Below are 24,909 nucleotides of genomic sequence, written 5' to 3'. Positions count from 1 at the left end.
TACCTGTTTTCACCCATTTGTTTGTTCATATCTCAAAAAGTTACAAACAGATTTGGATGAAATCTGGTGGACTGATCGCTCTTGGCCCGAGGATCAAGTGATTCGATTTTGGCGGTGATCCGGATCTGGGATTTCCACCATTCGATGATTATCCTTTTTATTTTTTTTAGCCAGAACTATCATGCTGGATTCAAGTGCTGGTGGGAAAGTCCGACATCCGTGACTTCCAAGTCGGGCTGCTAAACAGCGCTGCATTCACGTGCTATTTTGTTTTTAGAATTGGAAAATGGAACCAGGAAGACAAACAATAAACATAAAACGTTCCAGCTCCGCGTTGGCGGAGGTCTGCGCTCTATCGAGTGTCTTCTACTCAGAATATGAAACATCCATTGTGGCCATATTCAAAATCCCACCCCAAAACAACCTAAAAAACATCTCACGCAGCCCAATTTGCAGTTGAAGCGCTCACAACTGCCAATTTCAACAAAACATGAATATGGCACATGATTATATTTGATATGTGTTCGTGTGGCTGCATGTTTTGCTCCATATCCCCGTTCGGATGATTGACAGTCAACCTGCGTGTTCGGATGATTGAAGTCCACATCATGTCTGTGTTCAGGGTGAGTCCTGATCCACATCTGTGTTCGATTGCTCGGGTCTGCTCAGGTTCTCCTCCTCCTCCTCCGCCTCGTCGTCCTGCTGCATGTTCTCTGCGGTCGAGTACTGCTCCAAAAACTCCATGAAGTCGTCGTTGAACGGTCGGTCGAAGGTCCGCGCCTCCGAGCCGACCGGCAAGTCGGACTGGGTGAGGTAGGCGGCCGCCTGGAGGTACGCCTCCTTCACCGCAGCGGGAACCGTCTTCAGGACGTGCTGCCGATGGCCTGCGGGAGGAGAGGGGGGAAAGTCCTGTTAACTTAGTGCTTTAAAAGAAATGTGTCTGTCACAAATTGCTTTACAGAGCCGCAAGAGGCAGGAATACAGATGTCGTGTCGTCCCCTATTGTGATTTCAGTTTCCACAATTAATAATGTTGAATACTAGCATATCGGTAATATTGAAGCATTTTTATTTGATTTAGGATGTCCACTGTAACTGAAAATAGTCCAGATGTTGATATTTATATAGATAACAGAGCATCTTTGTATTTTGGCGACTCCAAGTGGCAGTGAGGAATAACTGTTTGAATTTTTAAATGTTTGAAGGACTTCATTACCCAGAAATCATTTAACATGATGTCAGTAAACTGCTCTCCTCATGCCTAAATTTCCTCTCAGTGGTTAGTTGGGGTGAAGATGGTGAGAAAAATCTTTTGGCAGCAGGTTCAATGGTGAGACGAGAATGTTTAGGAGTCAGTTTAGTATTTCAATTTTAACTTTTGACTCATTTCCTGTCCGATTTGACCGTAACACCACAAATTAATCTGGGTAAATACGGCAAATATATGATGTCTCAGTTAATGGGGATGGGAAGCTTTTCTCTGTTGCTGCTCGACTTTGTGCTTTAGGCTGATAAGACCGATGTTTTTATGTAATAAACTTTCTTAGTGTAGCTTTAACTCAGTCCCAGTTTTCATTTGAAGAAAGCTACTCTTTAGAACTGGTTTCAAAAAGATTCTGATCCCCAGCCCTTTTCCCCTGTGCTGTTTTACTCGCTAAAACGACGCCAACGCACCCCGAGCTCCAGCCTCCTGCGTCGCCTTCCCCTCTTCCTCCGCCTCCAGCTCGCCGCAGGGCCAGGCGATGGGAAGCTGCCGGAAGCGCTCGTACATGACGTTGCACCAGGTGATGAACACCCTGGTCACCACGCTCTCCGAGACGCCGAAGCGAGCGGCGAGGTCCTTCCTGGGCAAACCCCGCCGCAGACGGATCAGGGTGAGGAAGAGCTCGTCCATCGGGCCGAGCTTCCGGTGCCTCCCCAGCTCGTTGCCGCCGACCCTCTGCCTCCCCTACAGGACAGGACGGGACAGGACAGGACAGGACAGGACAGGACAGGACAGAGGAGGGATAATGCTGTTCATGGGCTAATAGTTTGAGAAGAGCTGAGAGAGAGGAACGACTGTCTTTCCATCTCTACAAACTGCACTCGTCGGAGTTCATGAACACTTTTGATGATCCAATTCCATGATTTCTCCTGACTATTCCATGACATACAGCACAATTTCCACGATCAATATTTGTTAGTTTATGTTCAAATAGGACTGGGCAATATATCGTACAATATCGATATCATGATATGAGAACAATTTCCACAATCAATATTTGTCAGAGTTTATGTTCAAATGTTAGTTTTTGGGTTTTTTTAATAGCTGTTTGAAAAGCCCACATCTTGTTTGGGATAGCTACAATTGTCATGCACTCAGTATTTTTTTATTTGGTTTACTATTTCTTCAAATGTAATCTAGGCATACCAGCTCGACATTAAAGGATAAGGCTGGTGTTTTTTAACACATTTCTTATCGTCAACAAATCCTATGAAAATAACAAAATCAGCAATGAATTTGTTTTGCTAACAAGTCTCGTCCATGTAGCCGATGCCCAATAAAGCCATGTCTCAGTAGCCATAGCACTCCATTGTATTAACAAGACTAGGTTGGCCTAGTGCAAGCCGGGCCCTTGATGTCTCGCCTCTTCTTGGCTTTCGCACCCTAGTATAATACGTGTTCTGGACTGTAGGTAACGCGGCGGGTCCAGGTGGGACACTGTCAGCCGAGTAAGTAGCCTACCATAACTGGTCTGTTTGCTTTTCAAAAATCATTTGGATCGGATGCTGAGACTATCAGTTCTCCTGCAATGATCATAACTGAAAAGGTTATAATGGGACAAACTTCTCGTTGGGGAAATGGATATAGAATATATGCGCAAAACCATAAAAAGAAGTAATAGAAATAGGCGAAAAAAGGATTACTGAACTGCCCCGTCATTAGGACACAGTGGGCAAACTTTCCACTGATAAAATAGTTTGTGGACACATTGAGGCTGTAAAAACATTTTCTATTCATAAAGTCAGTCAATATGAATGCAACAGCCTACATTGAACCAAACAGCACAATTAATATCAACAGTAACTTTCCTTCATTAATAATATGGTCAATTAAGTAGCCGCTATATCTCCGATATAGTAAACTATGATGGAAAGCAAAGTGATTCTGCTGGTCTTAAACACGTCGCCCTGCGAACAGCACTTCTTACTGTCTGTTAATTCAATATTTAGCCAACAGGTTCCTTTATTACTTGTCGTTTTCATTTGACTACAGCATTTTTGTCCATATCGGGATCCTGTAGGAATGTGACTCCCTGTTTCCAGAGAGCTGATTGGTCAGGAGGCGGGCCTTTCATCCGTGTTGATCCGGTAGTGTTGTTTTCAAAGTTGGAATAGCTAAACAGCAACATTTTACATCTCTCTGTAATTGTTGTGAAGTCCGCGTGGAACAATGAGGTGCTTGGTACCCGGATGTGGAAATGTTCGTACCACGGGATTATCGATCCGACACAAATTCCACATTTTCCCTAGCGACCCGGTGCTGTGCAGCAAGTGGCTGGAAGCCATTCGACATCCACAGTTTACTCCGAAATTCACAACGGTGCTGACAACCAGGACACACGGTCTGCGGGTGTGCAGCGATCACTTCACAGATGACGACTACCAGGGAGGCCAAAAAAGTTACTACGCTACACTGAGACGAGGTGCTGTTCCGGTTGTTTTCCCGTGGTCCAGCACAGAGCGCGTGCCCCCAACGCCTCTGTCCCACCAGCAGGCGAGTGAACAGCGCGTGTGCAATACATGGCTGCCTTAATAGTTCCTGTATATGGGCTACTCGCTGAAGCCCTCGACGACGGAGGTGTTTCGATACACTCAAATGTTACTATCAGTGAAATTACACTGCAGTTATGTTTTCTTATGTATTCCGCAAAGGCTATATTCAGAAGTAGGGATGCACCGATGCCACTTTTTCAATGCCGATGCCGATTACGAGAAGTTTAAGTATCGGCCGATACCGAGTACCGATCCGATCCATTACTTTTACTGAACAGTGCAGGCTTACTTCCTTAGTTTGGGGTCAATGGACAAAATTATTGAGATAAAATCCTTGTTTTTCTCACTGTTTGAGAAATACAGGCTTCTATGTGCCACAAATGCATAAAATCAAGACAGTTTGCTTTTATTTCTTACATGTTACTCATAGCTTTCGGTATCAGATTTTAGTCTTGGGTAAAATCTCCGATACCGATATTCCATTTTAGCCTGGTATCGGCACCGTATATAGCAGTGATTCTCAACCTTTTTCATATCAAGGACCCTAATTTAGTCCACACTAGAGCCACAGACCCGCATTTGATGAGATTTTGTCTCTCTGACCCAAATATGAGAATATTTTTATTGTCAGATATGATTTTGTTCAGAGTTCCATGACTATCTGTGTTGTAGGAAGAGAGATAACAGAGAAACTATGATCAAAACAGTCATTCTTCTACATTCCCTAATTGTGTTCACTTCTTGAGAATGAAATAATGGTGAAGTTTAACAATTCATCAGTTTGCTGTGGACCCCCTGGAACTCCCTCAAGGACCCCTGGTGGTCCCGGGACCCCACGTTGAGAACCACTGGTCTATACATAGGCTTATAGAGGAATTGATATGTCGACATTATTTCTCATCATAATTCTTTGACTATAGCGTTTGTAGGATGACTTTTGCAAATTATCTTTCAAATAGATGACGCCACCAATGCAGCCAAGAGAGATGCCTCTTGTTCTGCGATTTCAGCTGAGCAGCCCTGTGAGGGGTCTGCGTCCAAGACACATGCCGTTGTTTCGCGTGCCCGGCCCTCCAGGGTTGTATACTGCCACAAGTCCAGCTATCCATCCAGCACGCTGTGAGGTAATGATTTGATATCAATATACAATGGTTTGTTATTTCAAATGTATTTATAACAATAATAAATTCACAAACGTTTCATATTCACTTGTTGCCTCAGAAGTCTATGGCAGCATCCCAATCCATTACACGGGGAGAAATGGAGGTCCAAAAACTACCATCAGACAATGTGACTGAACTCTCCTTGTAACAGAGACATATTTTCTAGCTTTGTTTTTTATCACATGCTTGACACTGCTGAAAAGTTTCTTGATGTAATTGAATGCTGTTATCTATTCATAAGAGAGGTTGATTTGTGTGTGTGTGTGTGTGTGTAGTCTGGTATCCCGCTGTGCTTGTGTAGGTATATCTGTTTATATATTTTTTTCCAATAATTCTGTTGTGTTATGTGCAGTACCTGTGGCATGTTACATATGCCAACTTTTTTTTCAATTCCTCCAGGGTAGTTTGCCTGACTCTCTGGCTTCAATCGAGCTGAGAGCATCGCCACAGAAAATGTCGACTCCCCATTCGAGTGCAAAGCGGGCTCGAATGGACCCGTCTACTGAGGAACGCACACGCTCTTTAGAAGGCAGAGGCCCCGCTGACAGCACGTTTCAGCCATCTACAATTCACGCAGGCAATTCATCACATCCTTCGGGTCCATCTTGGAAAGAAAAACAGTGGATTGTTTACGAAACAAAGCTGATGGACCTCTTCAAGTTCTGCCGGCACTGTCAGCAGGCCGTCTCGGACATTAGAAAGACAGTGCAAGGAGGTGTGATAAAGATAGAATGGGAGTGTATCAGTCACCACACGGGGGAGTGGACATCCAGCCGGGCTACACTTCCCATATCCAGTGATGACGGCACGGACCATGCTGGCTGTCATTGACCACAATCACAACATCAACAGAGAACAGGCAACAACGAAAGAAGGTGAGACATGTTGTAGGATCACAAGTAGACTGGCTCGCACTCAAATAGCGAGATAAATATACTTTTTTTATTTTTCAATGAGGCATAACTCACAGCCGAAAACGTTTTGTCTCCCATGACTTATGGCTCATTGAAAAATAAAAAAGTCTGTTTATCTCGCTATTTTTTTGAGTGCAACCCATTCTACTTGCGGACAAATGGAACGAAATGAACGAAGGATCACGCGCCAAATCTCACCAAAGCGCAGTGGGACACCTTTTATATGATTTGTAACAGAAAGAAATCCTTCTATCAGATCTCATCTTGCCATTCTTTATGTAAAGCTCTGTCTGTTCTAAACTGGTACTGGAAAATGTCCATGATCTTGACTACAGCAGTAACTCCTTGTGTACGGAGAGGGTTCTCCCCAACTAACATTTTTACCCCCCCTACTAAAACACAGGTGAGAAGCGCTACAGCCTCTCCTATGCAAAACAGCGGAAGAAGTGGGTGGCCAAGAAAATGTATGAACCCAAAACTCACCAATACAGGGACGTCCTGTTTGACATGGTGCTACGAAGGAGAGCACAAGATCCAGAGTCTCTCTCCCCTCTCTACCACATAACATTGCCAAAGAAAACAAGCCATCTAAAGCTGAAATGGTAGATCAGCGTAGATCCCGTTTTAAAAAGTGAATGACATTCATATGCCCATTTTTTTTAGGTGTTACAATAAATTATTGTTCTTGCAATATAACGTCTCACTTCACATTTCTTTCACATTTACTTGACATGTATAATGTTTTCTAGCAGCTAGTAGGATTGTAATGATTACAAAATGAAATGAGTACAACTTTTTCCGTTGAAATGATTTATTTGAATTTGAGCATTGAAATATTGTGATTTTACACGTGGAAAGGCAATGTCAGTATTACAGGTGTTGAAAATCCATTACAGAGTAACTGCCTGATTCAGAAGGGTGGTTTTGTCTTATGAACACAACACAAGATGGAAGGACAAGATGCCACCAGCCTGTTTTGACTAAAATAAAACAAGAATATTTAGTGAAGTACTGAGTACTTGTACTGTGAAAGGAAGACAAACCAGTTGGAGATGATGTGATGATTTGCTTGTATAATATAGCATAGTAGTATAACTGTAGTATTAGGTAAATATTCTGCTGTAAATCGTACGTGTTTTTTAGGTTGACCTCTAATGTGCAGAAACGCACTAAATTAGTCAAGCACATTTTATTGCTGATTTTTGACTGTTCACAGATAACTATTGCACTAATACAATAGAGGTACAGCATATGTGGTGAGAATTTTGACTGTTCATAGATAACTTGTTTACTAAAAAACAGAGTATATTGGGCTATGTGGTGAGAAGTTTGAATGTTCATAAATTCGGCTACTTGTTTACTAAACAATAGAGGTAGGCCTACAGTATTTTATGTTTTGACTGTTGGTTGATAACTTCTTTACCAATACAGTAGAGGTAGGCTTACAGTATTTTATGTGACGAGAAGTTTGTCCCATTATAACCTTTTCAGTAATGATCATTGCAGGAGAACTGATCCAAATGATTTTTGAAAAGCAAACAGACCAGTTATGGTCGGCTACTTACTCGGCTGACAGTGTCCCATCTGGACCCGCTGGGACATGGTTTCGACTCCAGTTGATTTTGTCAACCGTGAAGAAAGTCTCTAACAGTCTAGGCTTTGGGGGAGCTAGAAAGTCAGGGTGGCGTGTCACACAGGTAGGTTCCTCAGGGTCTCTGCCATCTTGAGCTCCTGCAGTACAGGTTCCAGGATGTCCCGTTCAGTTTGCATGGTCGGTGCCACCGTAGCAGTAGTGTCCGTTTTTAGTCTCTCCCTCTCAGCCAATCGTTGCCGTATTCCCTCATCTGAATACTCCGGCTCATACAAATACGGCAATATCGATCCACCAAATCCAAACCTCTCATCGTGGGTGTTGTCAGCAGCATCTTCAAAATCGTTGTATTGATCAGACTCTGACCCAGACATTGTACATTTTCCAAATAATGAAAGACAAAAATAACATTACGTAGTAAATAAGTTAAACAAACGGTGTAGCGCACAACGAAGTCCTCGAGCATGCGCAGTACTTGGTTCATCTGAAACGGAACTACTTTCCTGAGATGGAAAACGTGTTTACGGTCGGCTTATTAAGTTGTTTGAGGAAAAAGTCGGCTGGCCCGGTGCATCGTGATGATGAAATATGCTGCCCAGAGCAACGGCATGGCTCTTGACGTGTTTTTAATAGCTACATGGACAAGACTTGTTAGCAAAACAAATTAATTGCTGATTTTGTTATTTTCATAGGATTTTTTGACGATAAGAAATGTATTAAAAAATACCAGACTTATCCTTTAAACATCCGAATGGTTGAAAAAAACAGAAAATAAAGTTCTATGACATTTCCAAAATCGTTCAAATTCCATTAAAACGATGAATCAAAATGTCCACAAATTGGCTAGACTCCCCAGAGTTCACACACTGACTTGGATATGAAATTAAATGACTTTTCAATGACTTCAATGTCTTGTTTGGTGAAACTCAAGATTGGCATGTTTTGGGGTAAGGCCTCATTTTTACTCATGATCTTGTCGGGTCAAGAAATCCTGGTAAAATTATTTTAAAACTGGTGCTGTAGCAACACAAATCTCCATCACCGGGTTTTCCACAGGATGTGAAGTGTTCAAGGCTGTCCATTCACTTTCAAAAGCTTTTAAGGCCTTGTTTTTTTCCATCTCAAATCCATAAATTTCCAAAAATCCACACGAGGATTTTAAAGGCCCCAGTTCTTTTTGAAGCATGGCTTCCTCTACCTTGAAGACAGAACCCTCTTGTTTTGGATAGCTACAATTTTCATGCAATCAGTTATTTTTTATTTGGGTTGTTATTCCATCAAATGTTATCTAGGCCTACCAGCTTGAAATTAAATATCTGAATGGGAAAAAAAAAAGCTTGCTGCAAAAAAAACTGTGAATTTCCATGACATGTCCAAAACTTATAGGATATTTATCATATTCCTTAACTTTTGCAAGCCCCAAAACAAACATTTTCAAATTCCATTACAACAACAAAGGGAAGGCTTTGTTGGCCAAGACGCAAACCATGTAGTCACAACTTCCTGGGTGTCACTCCCCTCTCTTTCTCCCATCTTTCCTGTCTCTGTCCACTATCAAATAAAGCAAAAAAGCACAAAATGAAAACAAGCGTCGTCTTTACCTTGAAGACAGAACCCCAGTACTGCATCTGGCTGCTGCCTTTGGGTCGGAGGAAGTCGTAGAGGGCGAGGAAGGTGCTGTAGTCAGGAAGGCCGGTGTGCCGCTGGATCTCCCCCGCACTGTCCTGGAACTTCTCCACGGAGAAAGTCCTCGCCTTCTTCAGCTGCAGCTGAAACTCCCTGATCCGTGCGGCCGCCCTCTCCAAGTAGGCTTCATCACTCTCACTCTCCTCCTCCTCCTCCAGTCTTTCGTTGATTACCGAACTCCCTCTCTCCTCCTCATTCTCCTCCTCTGTGATTAGGGGTTTCTCCAAAGAAGGAGAATAGTTAGGAGAGTCACTAGAGGGAGAATCATCAGGATGCTTCTCCACCATCTCACTTATTTCCTCACTCTTCTCCGTCTTCTCCGAGGGCGACAGAACAGGTGGACGAGTGGGTGACTGGGTGACACAGCCAGCGGGAGACTGGACAGCAGCAGGACTAGTCTGAGACTGACACCTCTCCTCCTCCACACCGGCCACCATCCTGCAGCTCTCCCCGTCCTCCTCTTCCTCCTCTTCGCTGGCTACGGTGTGGCAAATCTCCTCTTCCTCGTCTTCATCCTTGATGACCACTTTGAGCCAGGCCCCAGCCTCCACCATGAGAGACTCAGTCACCTGGGAAATAAAACAAACAAAAGGAGTGTAAATGTATGCCAAGAAGGATAGGTAGAAATAAGCAAAAAAGGAAAACTTCTTGCATACTTGGGTGAAGAATAAAAGTATGACAAAGGCATACACTGAAACACTGTTGGTTTTAATTAATAAATACATCTTTTTATTCTTCATCCAAGTGTGCAAGAAATAAATCAAACCAGCAAAGACTTAACACAGTAGCACAGTAGACTTAAAACAGTAGTAATAGCATTGTTGTTGTATTTAACGTTATCATTATTTTAGTAACTGTAGTAGTAATAGTAGCAGCAGTAGTAACAGTAGTAGTACAGTAGTAGTAGTAGTAATAGTAACAGTAGTAGTAGTTGCTGCAGTAGTAGTAACAGTAGTAGCAGTATTACTAGAGTAATAGTAGTAGTAGTAGTAGAAATAGTAGTAGTAGCAGTTGTAGTACCTAGTAGCAGTAGTAGTAATGGTAGCAAATAGCAATGTAGTAGTAGAAACAGTACTAGTACAGCAGCAATAGTAGTAGTAGCAGGAGCAGTAGTAGTAGTAGTAGTAGTAGTAGTAGTAGTAGTAGTAATAGTAGAAATGCAGCAGTAGTAGTAATAGTAACGCTAGTAATAGTACAGCAGCAATAGTAGTAGTAAAAGTAGTTGCAGTAGTAGTAATAGTAACTATAACAACAACAGTGACAACAGCGTAATAGTAGTAACGTTAGTAGTAGTAGTAGTATTAGTACTAGCAGTAACAGCAGTAGTAGTAGTAGTAGTAGTGGTGGTGGCAGTTAAAGTAGTAAGGTACCACTAGTAGAAAGAGTAGTAGCGGTAACTGTCTATCGTAGCAATAACGTTGTTACAATTTCAATATTATTACTGAAGTAACGTTACAGATGAACAGAGCCTACATAATGTATTTACAGTAGGCTAGCAGCTAAACCTGAGCGAAGCATCTGTAGCTAGCTAACACTCTGCTCTAATTAGCTAAACAGACCAGCCTTCATTATAATGTTTGCTAATAAGCAAATCATCCCAGCTAATGTTAGCACTCTGGTCGTCAGTCTTTCTGTGAAAACCAACTCAGTTATATCGGTATACTTACAGACAGATCTTTGCCGTTGGCAGCTCGGAGTTTTTCTATACGAGACGCATATGTGTCTCGTCGTTTAGGAAAAGTTTTTGCCACAGTACAGTATGTGTGATCCATGATAATAGCGATCTCCATTTGATCATGACCTCCCTGCTAGCAGTCGCTACCGATATGACCAGTGTCACCGCAGAGACATAATTAACGACAGGAGTTCTGGTTAAACTTTCAAAATAAAACCGTTATTGCCGAACATATTTCTTAACACAACATTTGTATCTATTTCACGGCTTTACTTTCACTCCAGCTTCTTTCTAATTATGCCACTGAGTAGTTTTATTCGACTTGTGTTGTTCTGTACACCCTAACCGCTGATTTTTATGCTTTTAATGTGAAGGCAGAATCGACCAACTTCCGGTATCGTTCTAGATATCTCTTTCTAGCTTGACGCAGCTGTAGTGATTTGTCAATTACCAGTGTCAAGCAAGCCAGAATAAAAAAGATTGGAGTTCCAGTTGTAATTTTACAAACAAAAACGCAAAGCAAAACAAAAAAAAACCTATTGACAAACACATGTTGTCACATTTTTGGAGTTACACAAAGTACCAACGTGAAAATGAATGCCTATATTAGCTAAATGAGAAGAGGACTACCAACAATGTGTATATGCATGAAACCACAAGCCCAGCCACAATAGACTCCATGCTCATTTCATTACCGCCACCAACTGGATTTTATCATGCTTTACACCTGTATTACTGAATCTCCAGGCTCCATCTATCCATTATAAACAAATGTCTTCTACTTTTGTACTTTTATTTTATAAGTCTGTCATTAAATTCTCCTAACTTCCTGGGTCCTGGAGTATTAAAAGTGGGTCAGGAAATAAAGTTCAGCCCCAGCAAAACTGAAGTGGGTCCCCGAATTACTGCTGGCTGCAGGCCGTGCTGCTGAGCTCCTCCAAGTCTTTGCAGTATAAAATGGGTTGAATAAGATGTAGGTTAGTGGGTTGATGTAAAATGTTGCCGGAATTGCCCTCATAAAAGATGCCTATTGCTCTGAAGATTTATGTTGTGAGAAATAAAATATTATGGTAAAGTGGGTCACCAGACTGAGCTGTTTGTATACACAGAGTAATGAACTGTGGAGACATTTTTATTAGTTATAAGTAGAGTCGAGTTTGATCCTGGGCTCTGGGATTAATTAGATCCCTGAAATGTCCTTAATTTCTCCATTACATAAACATTAATTATCCATTAAAAATAACATAGCTTTAAAAACAGTAAAGGTTAGTATCATGGGGTTTTAAGGGATTTATTCATGGGTTGATTCATGGAGACACTAGTAATTAAGGGATTTTTTTATGTCCTTTAAGTAATTAATGGAAAGTTCCTGTCCCCCTGAATCTTTCATTACATTAGAAAGCAAGCAGCCATAAATTAAGGGGATGTTTAAGGGGGTTTCAATGGGGTTTCCTCCATTAATAACTCCCTTTATTCATTTTGCATGAATTAAGGGGTGAATTAATGTAAATGTCAGGTTATTTTAAGCCTGGGGAGAGCAGAGACAGTGCAGAGGGAGAGGGAAAGCATGTGTGCGTCACTGCTGTTTTCTGGCAGAGAAACAGACAGAGCCAGGAGGAGTTTTATCTGCCTCAGTGTAAACAGAGCTGAGGCTGAGACAGAGAGGCATTTCCTGACAGAGACTGAGGCAGAGACACAGAGAATCTGACACACACAGAGAGTCAGAGAGTTCAAACAGTATTCTGTATCCAGGGAACTTTAATCTCATGTAATGCACATCTGATGAACTGGCACGGGAAAATGGGGGGTGTATTTAATATATGAAACCCTAACCCTCTATTGATCCAGGCTGTCCCATTTTGATTAATTATGTATTTTTCAATGTGATGTTTTCTCTCTGTGTGTGTGTTGTGTGTGAAGTCTTTATTGATTGGGCTTATCAGTTTTAAGCTATGTTCTTATGTTTTGTTTTGTTTTGTTTTGTTTTTAACAGTCATACACATCACATTAAATAGAACATAAAAACATAAAAAATACTGCCAGAGGTAGGCTACATATATGTTGAATTATGAAGGGAAGAATTCCAAACAATATTCACTTATAGATATTTTACATCAGTCAACTTCAAAACAAAGCACATTAAATGTGTGTTATAGATGAAAAAGTTCCCCCACAAAATATAAAGGTTCACAAGATATTGATATCATAGTCTATACAAGAAAACTTTATAAAATATCAAAGATGATTATGTTAAAATGTGATTTATTGGAAGATTGTGACATGTTAGATATGGTCTTATGTGCCGGAGTGTCTTAAAACGGAGTTTCCTCAAAAGAAAAAAAGGAAGAAATTGAAAATGTTTTTCAATATATTCCAATTCATTGTCTCCTGTCTTGACAAAAGTAATCTTGGTGCATAAGAAGATAATATACATTGTTAAGTAGCATCTATGTATCTACATTTTTTGTTATACATAAATGCAAACATGACATTTGAGCTTGGAAAAATACTATTAAATACGAAATACTATACCTTTTACTGCTGATTAGCTTTGTAGGACAGAACTGTAGTAACCAGTTTATGACGGTAGGTAGCAGGATTTCCAGTGTGACTTTCAGCACTTTTGTCCCTCGCAGTCTGCCGTAGTCGGTCTTATCATTCAAGACCGGAAAACGGGAGGTCCTTTTCCCCGCAGACTCCAACATGGTGAGCCGTATTTCCTCACGATTCCTCTCCGAAATCATCTTCAAACATCACTTTTTGCAGCTGTAACATCACACAGTTACACATTATAGTCTAAAATTCCACATCTTATGCGATGGATAATCCCTAAATTGTAGTCAAAGTTGCGATTCTTGCTATATATTGATAGCGTAAAAAAAATCTGACCCCCACTTTGGTTATCATCCATGGCTTGCTAGCATCCGTGTAGCATTTAGCTAACGTTGAAAACCGACAAACTGCAGTTAAAGGACCTAAGTGTCCATTTTCTTTGCCCGAAACAAGGAGTTTGGGTTGTAATCTCACAGAGAAATGGCAAAAATTAACGGGTATAAATGTTTTATTCTGTGCTGTTACCATTCTGTCAACTGCAAGCTAGGCCACAGCCGGGCGGTGCTATTTAGCCTTCCATTGACACGTTAGCATGCTAGCCGGTCTGACCGTTCAGCCGCTGGTTTCAGAGGCTGGTTCAGCATTTTCCGACCCATACAGCAACAGTTAATTGTCCTGCAACGTTAAACACCGGTTGTTTTGTCCTGTTGTTGACCGACTCGTGTCCCTTTTCCCCAGGCAAGAGGACCGAAGAAGCACCTCAAGCGCGTCGCAGCGCCTAAGCATTGGATGCTTGACAAGCTCACCGGAGTTTTCGTAAGTAAAGTCCACATTCCTCCACACAGTTGGTGCAGACTACATTCAATTTAATCGTATCCCTGCTAAATCTGCATGTTGATCCTCCTGTAGTAATGTAGCTTCTTCATTATCGGGGGGTTAAGCAAAATAGTCTTAAGTGAAATGGATGGGTATGCAGCAAAGGCAGGCATTGCCCAGTGTTCATTTCAGTAATGGCATGTAATACTCTGGTTTAACTGATGTGTGTTCATATTATTAATGCCATACCAGCCCCACTTGTTCTCCATTTCTAATGAAGTAGTAATCAAGAATATAGAAAATAACAGGGGAGGCATTTAGAATCATCCTTCATTGATGATGAATCTAAGTTGTGTCCTAAAATAACAGATCCTGATAAGATGCATCACTGAACAAGTTTATTCTAAAGTTGTACTCACTGGAAGTCACTATACACTTATGCTACATGCCTAAAATGTGTGATGGCAATTGCTCATCCCTAACCCCCTCTCCTGTCCTTCTCTCCCAGGCTCCTCGCCCCTCTACCGGTCCCCACAAGCTGAGGGAGTGCCTGCCCCTCATTATCTTCCTGAGGAACCGCCTCAAGTATGCCCTGACGGGGGACGAGGTCAAGAAGATCTGCATGCAGAGGTTCATCAAGATCGATGGCAAGGTCCGCACCGATGTCACCTACCCCACCGGATTCATGGGTGAGTTGGAATGGAAGGTGGGGGGGACACACTGGGAGGGAGGAAGGGAGGGGTGTAGGTGAGGATGTGTTTGGGACAGTGGGAGATCGCCCTTCAGTTGCTCTCCGGCTATTTTTTCATGTGTTAACTGGTATGAACACCAGAGAAGAAGGGATAGACAAGTCCATCATGCTTGGCTAAAGTTACAGGAACTGTAATCCGATTAATTTATTTGTCTAGTTTACAAGCCCTGGTTTGCTTGTAATTGGACAGTGTGAACCTAAACGAACCAAATACAACAAGGTCAACTTTTCCACTATGGGTCGGAGTGAAGAAAATTAATTGCAGGTTTGATCGCGCCCATAAAAGTCTCCACAGATGTTAACCAACCCAACATAAAACACTTAACCTCACTGTGTTCAAGACAGTAAGGTGAGTTTCACCTCATTTAGATTCCACACTGACAAACAAATGAGGCGATTGAACATTGACCAACATTTTTCTGGTTGTAGAAAATTAATGCACTTCTAGTAGCTGGTTACTTGAGTTTCTGGTCATGTGAATTCACAGTTAGACACCAGTAGAGTCTATACTGAGAGTGGTGAGGGAGGACTGATGTGACGAACTACAGATTCATGATTGAGTCTGAATTGGGGGGAGAGAGGGAGATGTGTGGATACAAATGGGGAGGAGAACTGAATAGAGACGCGGACTGAATGAAGTTCTCATCCCAGCTCAGATCTGCTGTAAAATTGTATTATAATGTGCAGTTATTGTTGAAGAAATGTTGGACATTAGCTTGTATTTGCACATTATCTCCAGGTTTCTGCAATTTGGATCCTTGACTAGCATTTCTTTGCAAGTGCTGTTTCACAGCAATGCATTAATGAGATGTGCCATGGATTTTGTGTTTTGCAAGAGTGTGCAGTGGATCTAAATAAGCTGTAAATCACAGGGATAGGTGAAGTTGTCAAAGATGTATTGGACTTCACTTAATTTACCTTGTGGCTCTTAATGCCTGTATGACTATGTCTCTACCATTTACTAGGAGGGAGAAGGAGCAGTGATGACTATCTGGTTTTGATCAGCAATGAGCTGAAATTACACAACCAATTCCTCTAAGAAGTTCTGAGCTCCAGCCACAAAACTGTATTTTTTAATTCCATTCTGAGTTTTTGCTATGGGCCCAAAAGTGTTGTCTGCTGTAGTTATGTTGATGTCAGCTGTGTGCTGTTTTTCTTACTTTTGTTTCTGACATGTGACATTGGCCCATTTGACTCAAGGGAAGCTTGTAGATTTGACTTCATTCATTTGTGCAGCAGTGTATTTCCTAGGAGAGATGTTAACTAACAGTTGTGGCATTATCATATTGTCAAATCTCCTTCAAGACCCTGTAACATCATGAAAGCTGAACAAGTTACTTTTGATGTGTAGGTTGGTAGCTGCCCACGCTCAGTTTGGGTCATGAGGAACTCCTTTGAGAAAGTGGCTCCTCAGAGTTTGGAAACCAGTATTTGTCTAATTTCTGCACATCAGCAGCATCAGTTGTGGTCAGTGGAAGCGAGCTTCTGCCTCAGTGTCCTAGATTGAAATGTCTTTTTGTCCAACCCTTTTCCTATTAGATGCCTTTGTTTCTTCACTCAGATCTTGAATTATGTCTGTCCATTGTCAGAAAGATCAAGTAGCTCTGAATGAGTCATTGGACCTGTGACTTTTGGTGGGAAAACAAATTGTACAAAGTCTGCAAAAGCAAATCCTTAGGAGCGCAGGTTGGAATGAGATGCAGCCAGTGGTTATTGTTGGGTAGATGTGTCTAACTGGGATATTTTGGAGGGACTAAACTGGTTTGATTCAAAGACACATGTTTTTTAAAATGGGATGTAGCCATTTGAAAGAGGACCAGTGGTAATGCAAGTTATTTGGACGGTTTTAGCCCATATTACAGAACAGATGGGGCAACATCAGCTGCCCCACTTCGCCGGATTAGAAGTGTGATCGGGAACCAAAAACCAACATCCCCATCTTTGTAAAGCCAACTTGGTCATCAACACTGTTAAATATTGGGGGATGAACAGAGACTACCTCCTTTACATCAATATGCAGTGTTTTCCTTTATACATTTTAAGCGTTTATCCAGTATTTGTTGTACTGCACACAAGCAAAATCATTAATTTTCTGTTAAACTGATGCTCCCTCTGTGTAAAGGCGCCTGAATACAGACAAGTTAATCTATTAAGTTTCTTGGAAATCAAATTTAAACTGCATTTTACATGAAGTGTCGCACAACGCTTCACACATGCTCAATCTACTTTCGATGCTCATGTGGCGCTAGTCTTTTTTTTCACTTTCTTCATATTTCAATCACAGCAACAAACGGATATTACAGAGCGGACAGTTAGGGAGCTTTAAAACCACAGGGACCGTCACGCCTCCTCCAGACCTCTCACCCAGTCAGGTCCCTCTCCACCTCCACGCCGGCCAACAGCCTCACATGGAGGTGTGGTGTTTTAATTTCCAAAGCCATGGGGAAGCCTTCGCAGTAGGATGACCGCGGCCTATTTATATACATACACACTACTAAACACTCCCCGCCTCACTCTCCTCGGGGCCAGCAGCAGATGAAGAGTCTCGTTGCAAAATGAGATCCACCATTTGAATAAAACTGATGCCTAGTCTTTGTAAATCCCTCCTGGAACGAACAAGAAGCTCATTATGTATTGCTTTTAAGGTTATAAGATACATGCATCTATACATTTTTTTCTTTGTAGAATAAGTTCAGTTTTTTGAGTTGGATCATCTTGTTTTTGAAAGGTTGACTGTATTTCAGGTAGATAAACTGAACAAAAGTGGGGAGACAGTGTTTTGGAATGAAGCCCTTCAGTTCAGTGGGTTGTGCTGAGGTTGAAATACTGCAGTCTGTATTCTGGCTGTTTTCATCTTATTTTAAGGGTTTAGGTGTCTGGTTCAGGCAGCAGGGCGGCCTAGCGGTCGGCGGGACAGTCCTGTAACTTAAAAGGTCACAGGAAACGCTGAGCATTGGCCGTTGGGCAGATTCATCAAAGTGTCCTTGAGAAAGATGCTGAACCCCTACATGCTGCCTTTATTGAAGTCGCTCTGGATCAGACTGAGTTAGACGCCTAAACATGTGGAGACCGACCTGTAGCTGGAAGGAATCTTGAAGTGTCCTTGAGCAAGACATGGGATGAGGAAAGACCTGATGGTGACCGGAGCAGAAAACTAACCTAACCATCCACAGTAGAAGGGCCTGCAGTTGCCTCTAAGAATTAACTCTGTATACGAGTTGACCAAAATGGCTCAAATCTGACTGAAATCCAACTGTCGATGAGAAAATTTACATAATATCAAGACATGAAAGCCGTGCGCTATGAGCAGACAAGGTTGTTCTAATCAGATTGTGTAAGGAGTTGATTCACAACGTGCTGTTTTCTGTTTGGGTGGGTGTGTGAGAAGGTGAGAGTAAATCACTGGGTGACTCTTGTCTTTTAACTGAGGAGAATTGCAATATCTTCCAAATGTCGCTTGTTAAATTAGGAGTAGTAAATCTCCTCGTCAGGCTGAGCAGTTTCTGCCATGATATTGTTTGGATTCAAATTCCTTTTTTGGGTCATTTGACTGAAATTCAAAGGTTGAAATTCGTTGTGGCAGCCTTGCATAGCAGCAGGTGGCTTCCAATATGCTAACCACTATCAGTTCAGCAACCAACTTAAAACTGGGGTGCAATGGTATAGAGGGTGAAGAAGCAGACTTGTCCCAAAACCAGAAAGTGAGAACAAAACACTCTGCCTTCTCAATAACTACTGCAACAATTGAGCTGCTCTGTGACTAACAGTAGTCTGGTTGCTTCGTCAACCCTCTCTGTGGATAAAGGTTAAAACTTTTTTTAAAAACCACAGTGTGTTCGCTAGCCAAGTCTGCTGACGGTGTAAACGAACTTGGCAGTCGCAGCTCGACTGTATTAGCAGGTGGCCTTCCTGCGTAGCTGTTTACATCTGATCTGGTATTTTTTCTGTTTCTCTGTATGAGGAGGCTGCAGAGGACGGGAAAGTTATGAAGTGATAAACGGAGCGTGGATGCTAAAAGAGTGTTTTTGCTGTTTGTCGTTTCTATCCAGATGTGATCAGCATTGAGAAGACCGGCGAGCACTTCCGTCTGATCTACGATGTGAAGGGACGCTTCACTGTCCACCGCATCACCGCTGAGGAGGCCAAGGTAGGAGCCGGAAGGAGAAGGGAGTTTTGGGGTTGTTTTTTTTGGACACAACTAATTGATTTACAGTGAATGCTTTCCTGCTTTTTGTGTACTTATCCTAGAGTACCAGGCCTAAATTTCAAGAGCTGAAAACTAGATTGATGCTTAAATGGTTATACTACTACGAAAATAAGAGACTCCCTTTTAGGCTAAATCCTGTGGTGTGAGGATTTTAAGTCATGTTTTTCTGTAGGCCCCTTAAATTCTGTACTTATTTGTGAAAACCCGTTTTCATGTACAAAACTTCTCTCCCTCTCCAGTACAAGCTGTGCAAGGTGAAGAAGATCCTCATCGGCACCAAGGGGGTTCCCCACCTGGTGACCCACGACGCCCGCACCATCCGCTACCCCGACCCCCTGATCAAGGTCAATGACACGGTCCGCATCGACCTGGACACCGGCAAGATCACAGAGTTCATCAAGTTCGATACTGGTAGGTTCAACAGGGTTCAACGCGCTGGTTATGGAACATGAACTAGATCCTTTCCAGGTCTTGTTTCCAAGTTTAGAAACTACGGAAGAGGGTTAGGGCCACATGTGAAAAGTGTGTTTGTGTTCAGAGTTTAAGAGTATTCTGACTTTAAACTCTGAACAAATTGGTCACGTGGCCCTAATCCTCTTGTGTAAGAAACTGGTCTTTAAAAGTATGTAAGGAATAAAAACTTTAATTCATTCCTGATATACGTGACCTCAGGTTTTATGAAGATGCAGACCTGTTATTTTGCATATTGTTGCTTATCATGAATAATCTTCAACTACAGAGAGAGAACATGTGCGGTTGAGTGCTAACGTGATGTTTTGGTTCATTCCCACCTCCTCCCCCCTCCAGGTAACCTGTGCATGGTGACCGGCGGTGCTAACTTGGGGCGTATCGGTGTGATCACCAACAGGGAGCGTCACCCTGGCTCCTTCGACGTCGTGCACGTCAAGGACAGCACCGGAAACAGCTTCGCTACCAGGCTCTCCAACATCTTCGTCATTGGCAAGGTGAGGACACGCATAATAATTAATAGGGTCTGTTTACAACAAACTCTGACAGTATGAGTGATGAGTTTGTCTTTGAAACTATGATTTGTGCACACTGACGGATCCCTCTGTTCAAAACTCGTATCAGGACCGGGTTTTGGGTTAAAAAAAAAAAAAATTTAACAGAAAATCTATCTTATTGAGCAGTTTTGGACAGTCTTGATCTGTAATCAAACCTTGAAGTTAGAGACAAAAGAAAAGACAAATATCATCAATAGTTGAAGAGAGATGAGAGTGGAGCAATGATGACAGTTTTGGTTTTGATCAGCAATGAAAATACACAACCAATTCCTCTAAGAAGTTCTGAGCTCCTCGACTAGAGATCCTGTGACTGTAAAATCAAGGATGTGTTTTCATGTCAGAATGAAACCAGTCCAGTAGTTAAGCCTACTATAGTTGGGGTGTAATGCAGTGGATTTTCAGCTTTTTCTGCAGTCCAATACTCCTTTCCAGGTAAATTGAACAAAGTTAACCCTGTTTTAGGCTACAAACCTATAGTATTCTTGGAAAAAATGGCACTTAGTGAAAAGCTGTCAATTTTCCTCGGAGCTTAGCTTGGAAAAGGCTCATTATCCTCAAAGGAAGGAGTTGCAGATGTTCAGCACATACTGTGTAAACAGCTCTGCGTGTTGTAAACAGATCTTGGGCCTGTGGAACCTGTCGATTAGTAAAAACAGTTGAACACTTCTCTCTCGCGTGACATTTATTCGGCCGGTGGTTTGACCCGAGCCGTCAGCGCTGCGCTCGTCTCTCTGCTGCGTGACATTTCATCAGACCGCTTCAGCTCGGTGCTTCCTTCACCTTGACGACAGCGTTGCCACTCAAATAAATGTTAAGCACAATTAAATGTTGAGCTTTTCTCTTTATACTGTACTTTATACTTTTTAAGTGGCTGCTTGTTGAAATGTGTCGTTTTCCTTTGGCCACATGAAAACTTCGACAGACACGGCAGGTTTTCAAGTTGTTTTGGAAGTTTTTTTTAATTAAATTTTCGCAGTATAGGGGATTAAAGCTTACCGGCTGTATTTGAAAGTTCATACTGCCTCTTCGTCATTGTCAGTTGATCTGGAAAAGAGCGTAAACTGAACACCTAAAGGTCAAAACATGTACTTTATTGTCTTCTATTACAATTGTGTGAATCATAAACATCTAAATGAGAACAACCTTTACCGTCTTGGAACTATGAATATGCACAACACTCAAACTTTTTAGATTTAAAGTCAGGAAACCTCACTTTATCTGAGCTTTATAGTGTGAGAGGTGAGATAACTGAACTATTTTAACTTTTATGGTTCTTCTTCTGAAGGTTTTAATGAGCCATTTTTGCCTCATTGTGCCCAGAATAGCTGCACAGGCTTCGAAAGACTGGAAAACTGACATTTTTAACTTTGAGAATTACACATTTGACTAGTTACTTGCATAGTTATGTCATAACGTAATGTCATAAATTGTTATTCGGCTCACATATCACAGGCCGAAATTTTAAAATCCTGTCAAGAAACAAAGCGTTGGAAAAAGCATTAGCCTGTGTTTTGACCTGCAAGGCTTTTTATGAACATGTCCTTCATCCACCTGTTCCCGACGCAGGTGAACCGTACCTTTTCATCAACCTCATCTAATTTCTCCTGTCTCTCCCCCCTCTCGTCTCCAGGGCAACAAGCCGTGGGTGTCCCTGCCCAGAGGAAAGGGAATCCGTCTGACCATCGCCGAGGAGAGAGACAAGAGGCTGGCCGCCAAGCAGGGCAGCAGCTAGAGAGGCCACACAGACAAAACCCTGGTTTTCAAATAAACTGTTATTTACAAAACAGCTTGTTTGGTTGTCTGTCTGATTTTATTTAGTTCCAGGTGGTCACCAGGCTTCTTATGTAGATCTGGAAATGTACGGGAAAAGAATTAGGGCGTCTACAGGTGGTGAAAAGTTGGAAGTGCATGAAAAAATTTAAAAATATGGGAGAAAAGTGTTCAGTTCTGATTAGGGCAGTGCAATTAATAAAAAAAAAAAAAAAAAAAAAAAAATTTGCAGTATGAACTAGTTAAATTGGTAAATTGCAAGAGGCTCTAATTATCTAATTCGGAGTGGTGGCTGCTCAAAATAGACTCCTAAACATGATTTTCTGGTGCGGAGCCTATTGCTGACCTATAAATTAAATTGCATGCTTTAAAAAAAACTTTAATTTCATTCAAACAGAACAGATCTTAAGCAATAACAGTGTTTCTTAATGACTGAAAAATCTAAAATATTGAAAAGTGTATATTGTATTGGAGTTCATAGCGCAGTTTGAGTATTCAGGAAAATAACGGCCATGTGATTGTCAGTTTTGTGCAGTCCTAGACCTGATGCATGACTACACATTTATGTAGTTTCTATGCAGTAGACCCACTTTCATTTCACATTTTTCATACCATACATTGTCATTTTTATACACCACTAAATGTAAAGAAGCTTCCTCTAAAGATAAGTGGCCTAGTTGTCACATATTGTGCTGCAGCTGTCATCAAAAATACCTTCAAATCCAGCTGAGAGATGATCTGATGTGTGTAGTATGCCTTTATTGCTGTTGGGACATGAGAAGCATTAGATCTGGGACAGCTCAGTTTTCCTTTAACAGCCTCTACAGCGACAACACAGTCTGAGAAAGTGACGTCTGATTATTTCCACCCGTCGGTCGCAGTCTGAGTGAGGTGAGCAGCAGGTGAACCGAGCTGGAAACGTCGCTGTCTGTTTCGCTTGGCAGAAATCGTTAAGTCTGTCCTAACCCACTTCACCTTGACTTCACTCCAAGGCCCGTCAGATAATGTTTAAATAACTGGTGAGGTCATCGAAGGTGGCTGTTAAAGTCTCAATTAAATAACTGACTCATCTTATTGTAGCCAATTTTCCATACATGCACATACGTTTTATGTTGTATATTACTATCAAAATCCCACAACTTCATACTTATTTTTGAAAACTGTATTTTTAATGGTGACCTCATGTTGTACCAGGAAGTTTAATAGTGCAATATAGGCTATTTTCTTGTATTTTCATATCAAAATCTCATTACTTTTACTTCCTGGGTAATGGAAAATCTGTAGTAGTGACTTGATGCTGCAGCAGCAGGTGTGTTGAGACCACAGCCCGTCAGAAAACTCTTAAATAGCTGGTGAGCTCATCACAAGGTGGCTTTTAAAATCATAATGAAATAAAAAAAAAAGACTAATTTTCCAGGTTCCAAGTTTTATATTGTTGTATATATCAAAATCCCAGTACTTAAACAGTGTGGTGACCTTATAGGAGGAAATATAAATATGAAATAGAAAAGGTGGGAAACTGTATAATGCACAAAAACAGATGCTGCATTCTACATGTGCTGAAAAAATATACAAGCACTCATTCATGATTTTTGTGTGGATTCCATGGAAATATAAATAAAAATTGCAACCAATAAAAGTGATATCCCAGACTTTTGATTGGTCCCTCTCCAGCGGTACGTCCCGCCCCTGTATCCTGTTTTAATCGGAAATACGTCAGATTAAGGAAGTAAGATGCTCTCCTGCTGCCGGTTCGTCGGTTCTTTAAAGCAAGCGGTTGACAACATTCATAAAATGAGCTCCTCTTTTTCACCCATCCCTCTCTTTTCACCTCTACTCTTCTAACCTGCAGTCTCTCCATCTTCTCCCCCGGGCGACCACCGACTCCTGGATGCAACCCATCCTCCCTCCGTCTATCTAATCCCTCCATCTTTCCATCCCATGCTCCATCCATCTGCTTTCACTCCTGTGCTAATCCCTCTCTCTTGCTCTCTCTCTCTCTCTCTTTGCTTGTATCACACCATCTTTCCCCTCCTCTCCCATCTAATCTCGCCTTTCTTTCCCTTCTCTCCTCCGTCAAATCGACACCTGCCTTCCTATCTTTCTCTACCTCTTTCCATCCCTTTCTCCATTCTCTGGATTGTTTTACCGGTTCCCCCTCCTCCTCATCCTCCCTTTATCTCCACCTCTATCCCTGACTCATCTCATCCCTCTATCCCTCCCTCTCTCTCTCCTCAAATAATCTCTCTAGCTCTACCTGTCCCTGTCTAACCTCAACCTTTCCTTCTCCTCCTCTCTCTATTCCTTCCATCCTTCCTCACCTGCATCCTTCCCTACATAATCTTCTTCCCTCTTTTTTCCCTCCATCCCCCTCCCTTTTTCCTTCGCTCCATCCTTCCGTACCTCAAGCCTTCCTTCCCTAGCGTCCTTCCCTATATCAATTTTTACCTAATCTCCCTTTCCCTTCCTCCTTCCTTCCCTCCATCCCCCTCTCTCTCCCACTTTCCATTCCTTCCCTCCATCGTTCCTCACCTCTATCCTTTCTTCATTGATCCCTACCTAATCTTCCTCCCTCCCTCTTTCTTTCCCTCCATCCTTCCTTACCTCAGTCCTTCCCTACATTAATCCCTACCTAATGTTCCCTTTCTCCCTCTCTCCTTTCTTCCCTACATCCTATTTTTCCTTCATCCTTCCATACTTCCATCCCAGTTTCTACTTCCCTCCATCTGTCTCTCTCTCCTTCTTCCTTGCCTACATCTTTCTCTCTCTCCTTCTTTCCTTCCTTCCCTCCATCTTCCCCTACATTGATTCCTACCTAATCTCCCCTCCCTTCTTCCCCCTTTCCCTCCATCCCTCTATCTCTTCCTCTTTCCTTCCTTCCCTCCATCCTTCCATCAATCCCTACCTAATCTCCGTTACTCTCTTTCCGTCCCTCTTTCTGTCTCCCTCCATCCTTCCCTACATCGATCCCTACCTAATCTTCTCCCCTCTCTCTCTCTCCCT

At 42.0% G+C, this 24,909-nt stretch overlaps 3 protein-coding genes, 1 long non-coding RNA gene and 2 other non-coding genes across 6 annotated transcripts; 4 read left to right on the top strand and 2 right to left on the bottom strand.

Annotated features, from left to right (window-relative positions):
- Nucleotides 1–1,803, bottom strand: LOC144537861 (uncharacterized). Its single transcript, XM_078281720.1, has 2 exons — nucleotides 1,674–1,803; nucleotides 1–884 (listed from the first exon to the last, which is right to left on the bottom strand). The coding sequence occupies exons 1-2, from the start codon at nucleotides 1,768–1,770 to the stop codon at nucleotides 619–621; spliced, it is 363 nt and encodes a 120-aa protein (XP_078137846.1). The 5' UTR covers nucleotides 1,771–1,803; the 3' UTR covers nucleotides 1–618.
- Nucleotides 1,800–10,898, bottom strand: LOC139914236 (uncharacterized). The gene is made up of 4 exons (XM_078281821.1): nucleotides 10,777–10,898; nucleotides 9,025–9,678; nucleotides 1,854–1,947; nucleotides 1,800–1,807 (listed from the first exon to the last, which is right to left on the bottom strand). Exons 1-4 carry the CDS (start codon nucleotides 10,879–10,881, stop codon nucleotides 1,800–1,802), a joined length of 861 nt encoding a protein of 286 aa, XP_078137947.1. The 5' UTR covers nucleotides 10,882–10,898.
- LOC144537855 (uncharacterized) lies at nucleotides 4,705–6,487 on the top strand. The gene is made up of 3 exons (XR_013503899.1): nucleotides 4,705–4,879; nucleotides 5,318–5,793; nucleotides 6,236–6,487. It is a non-coding gene; the product is annotated as an uncharacterized LOC144537855 (long non-coding RNA).
- A 2,546-nt stretch (nucleotides 10,899–13,444) lies between the features above and the next one.
- rps4x (ribosomal protein S4 X-linked) lies at nucleotides 13,445–21,922 on the top strand. Its single transcript, XM_071902502.2, has 7 exons — nucleotides 13,445–13,490; nucleotides 14,076–14,153; nucleotides 14,662–14,842; nucleotides 18,954–19,051; nucleotides 19,351–19,522; nucleotides 19,919–20,076; nucleotides 21,767–21,922. Exons 1-7 carry the CDS (start codon nucleotides 13,488–13,490, stop codon nucleotides 21,866–21,868), a joined length of 792 nt encoding a protein of 263 aa, XP_071758603.1. The 5' UTR covers nucleotides 13,445–13,487; the 3' UTR covers nucleotides 21,869–21,922.
- Nucleotides 15,882–15,957, top strand: LOC139914244 (small nucleolar RNA SNORD61). The gene has a single exon (XR_011784747.1). It is a non-coding gene; the product is annotated as a small nucleolar RNA SNORD61 (small nucleolar RNA).
- LOC139914243 (small nucleolar RNA SNORD61) lies at nucleotides 20,355–20,426 on the top strand. The gene has a single exon (XR_011784746.1). It is a non-coding gene; the product is annotated as a small nucleolar RNA SNORD61 (small nucleolar RNA).
- Nucleotides 21,923–24,909: the final 2,987 nt, after the last annotated feature.

This window comes from Centroberyx gerrardi, chromosome 23, assembly GCF_048128805.1.
Source record: "Centroberyx gerrardi isolate f3 chromosome 23, fCenGer3.hap1.cur.20231027, whole genome shotgun sequence".
Taxonomy (NCBI): Eukaryota; Metazoa; Chordata; class Actinopteri; order Beryciformes; family Berycidae; genus Centroberyx; species Centroberyx gerrardi.
This window is presented reverse-complemented; position numbering and strand designations above follow the sequence as displayed.

What these genes read in the sequence shown, in the direction of transcription:
- rps4x (XM_071902502.2), top strand. An exon ending in CTACCCCACCGGATTCATGG is followed by an intron (nt 14,843 to 18,953) that starts GTGAGTTGGAAT and finishes GTTTCTATCCAG; the next exon opens with ATGTGATCAGCATTGAGAAG. An exon ending in ACATCTTCGTCATTGGCAAG is followed by an intron (nt 20,077 to 21,766) that starts GTGAGGACACGC and finishes TCTCGTCTCCAG; the next exon opens with GGCAACAAGCCGTGGGTGTC.
- LOC139914236 (XM_078281821.1), bottom strand. Translation starts at nt 10,881, where the DNA reads ATGGATCACACATACTGTACTGTGGCAAAAACTTTTCCTAAACGACGA. An exon ending in CCAACGGCAAAGATCTGTCT is followed by an intron (nt 9,679 to 10,776) that starts GTAAGTATACCG and finishes TTTATTTCCCAG; the next exon opens with GTGACTGAGTCTCTCATGGT. An exon ending in ACTGGGGTTCTGTCTTCAAG is followed by an intron (nt 1,948 to 9,024) that starts GTAAAGACGACG and finishes CCTGTCCTGTAG; the next exon opens with GGGAGGCAGAGGGTCGGCGG.
- LOC144537861 (XM_078281720.1), bottom strand. Translation starts at nt 1,770, where the DNA reads ATGTACGAGCGCTTCCGGCAGCTTCCCATCGCCTGGCCCTGCGGCGAG. An exon ending in GCAGGAGGCTGGAGCTCGGG is followed by an intron (nt 885 to 1,673) that starts GTGCGTTGGCGT and finishes CTCCTCCCGCAG; the next exon opens with GCCATCGGCAGCACGTCCTG.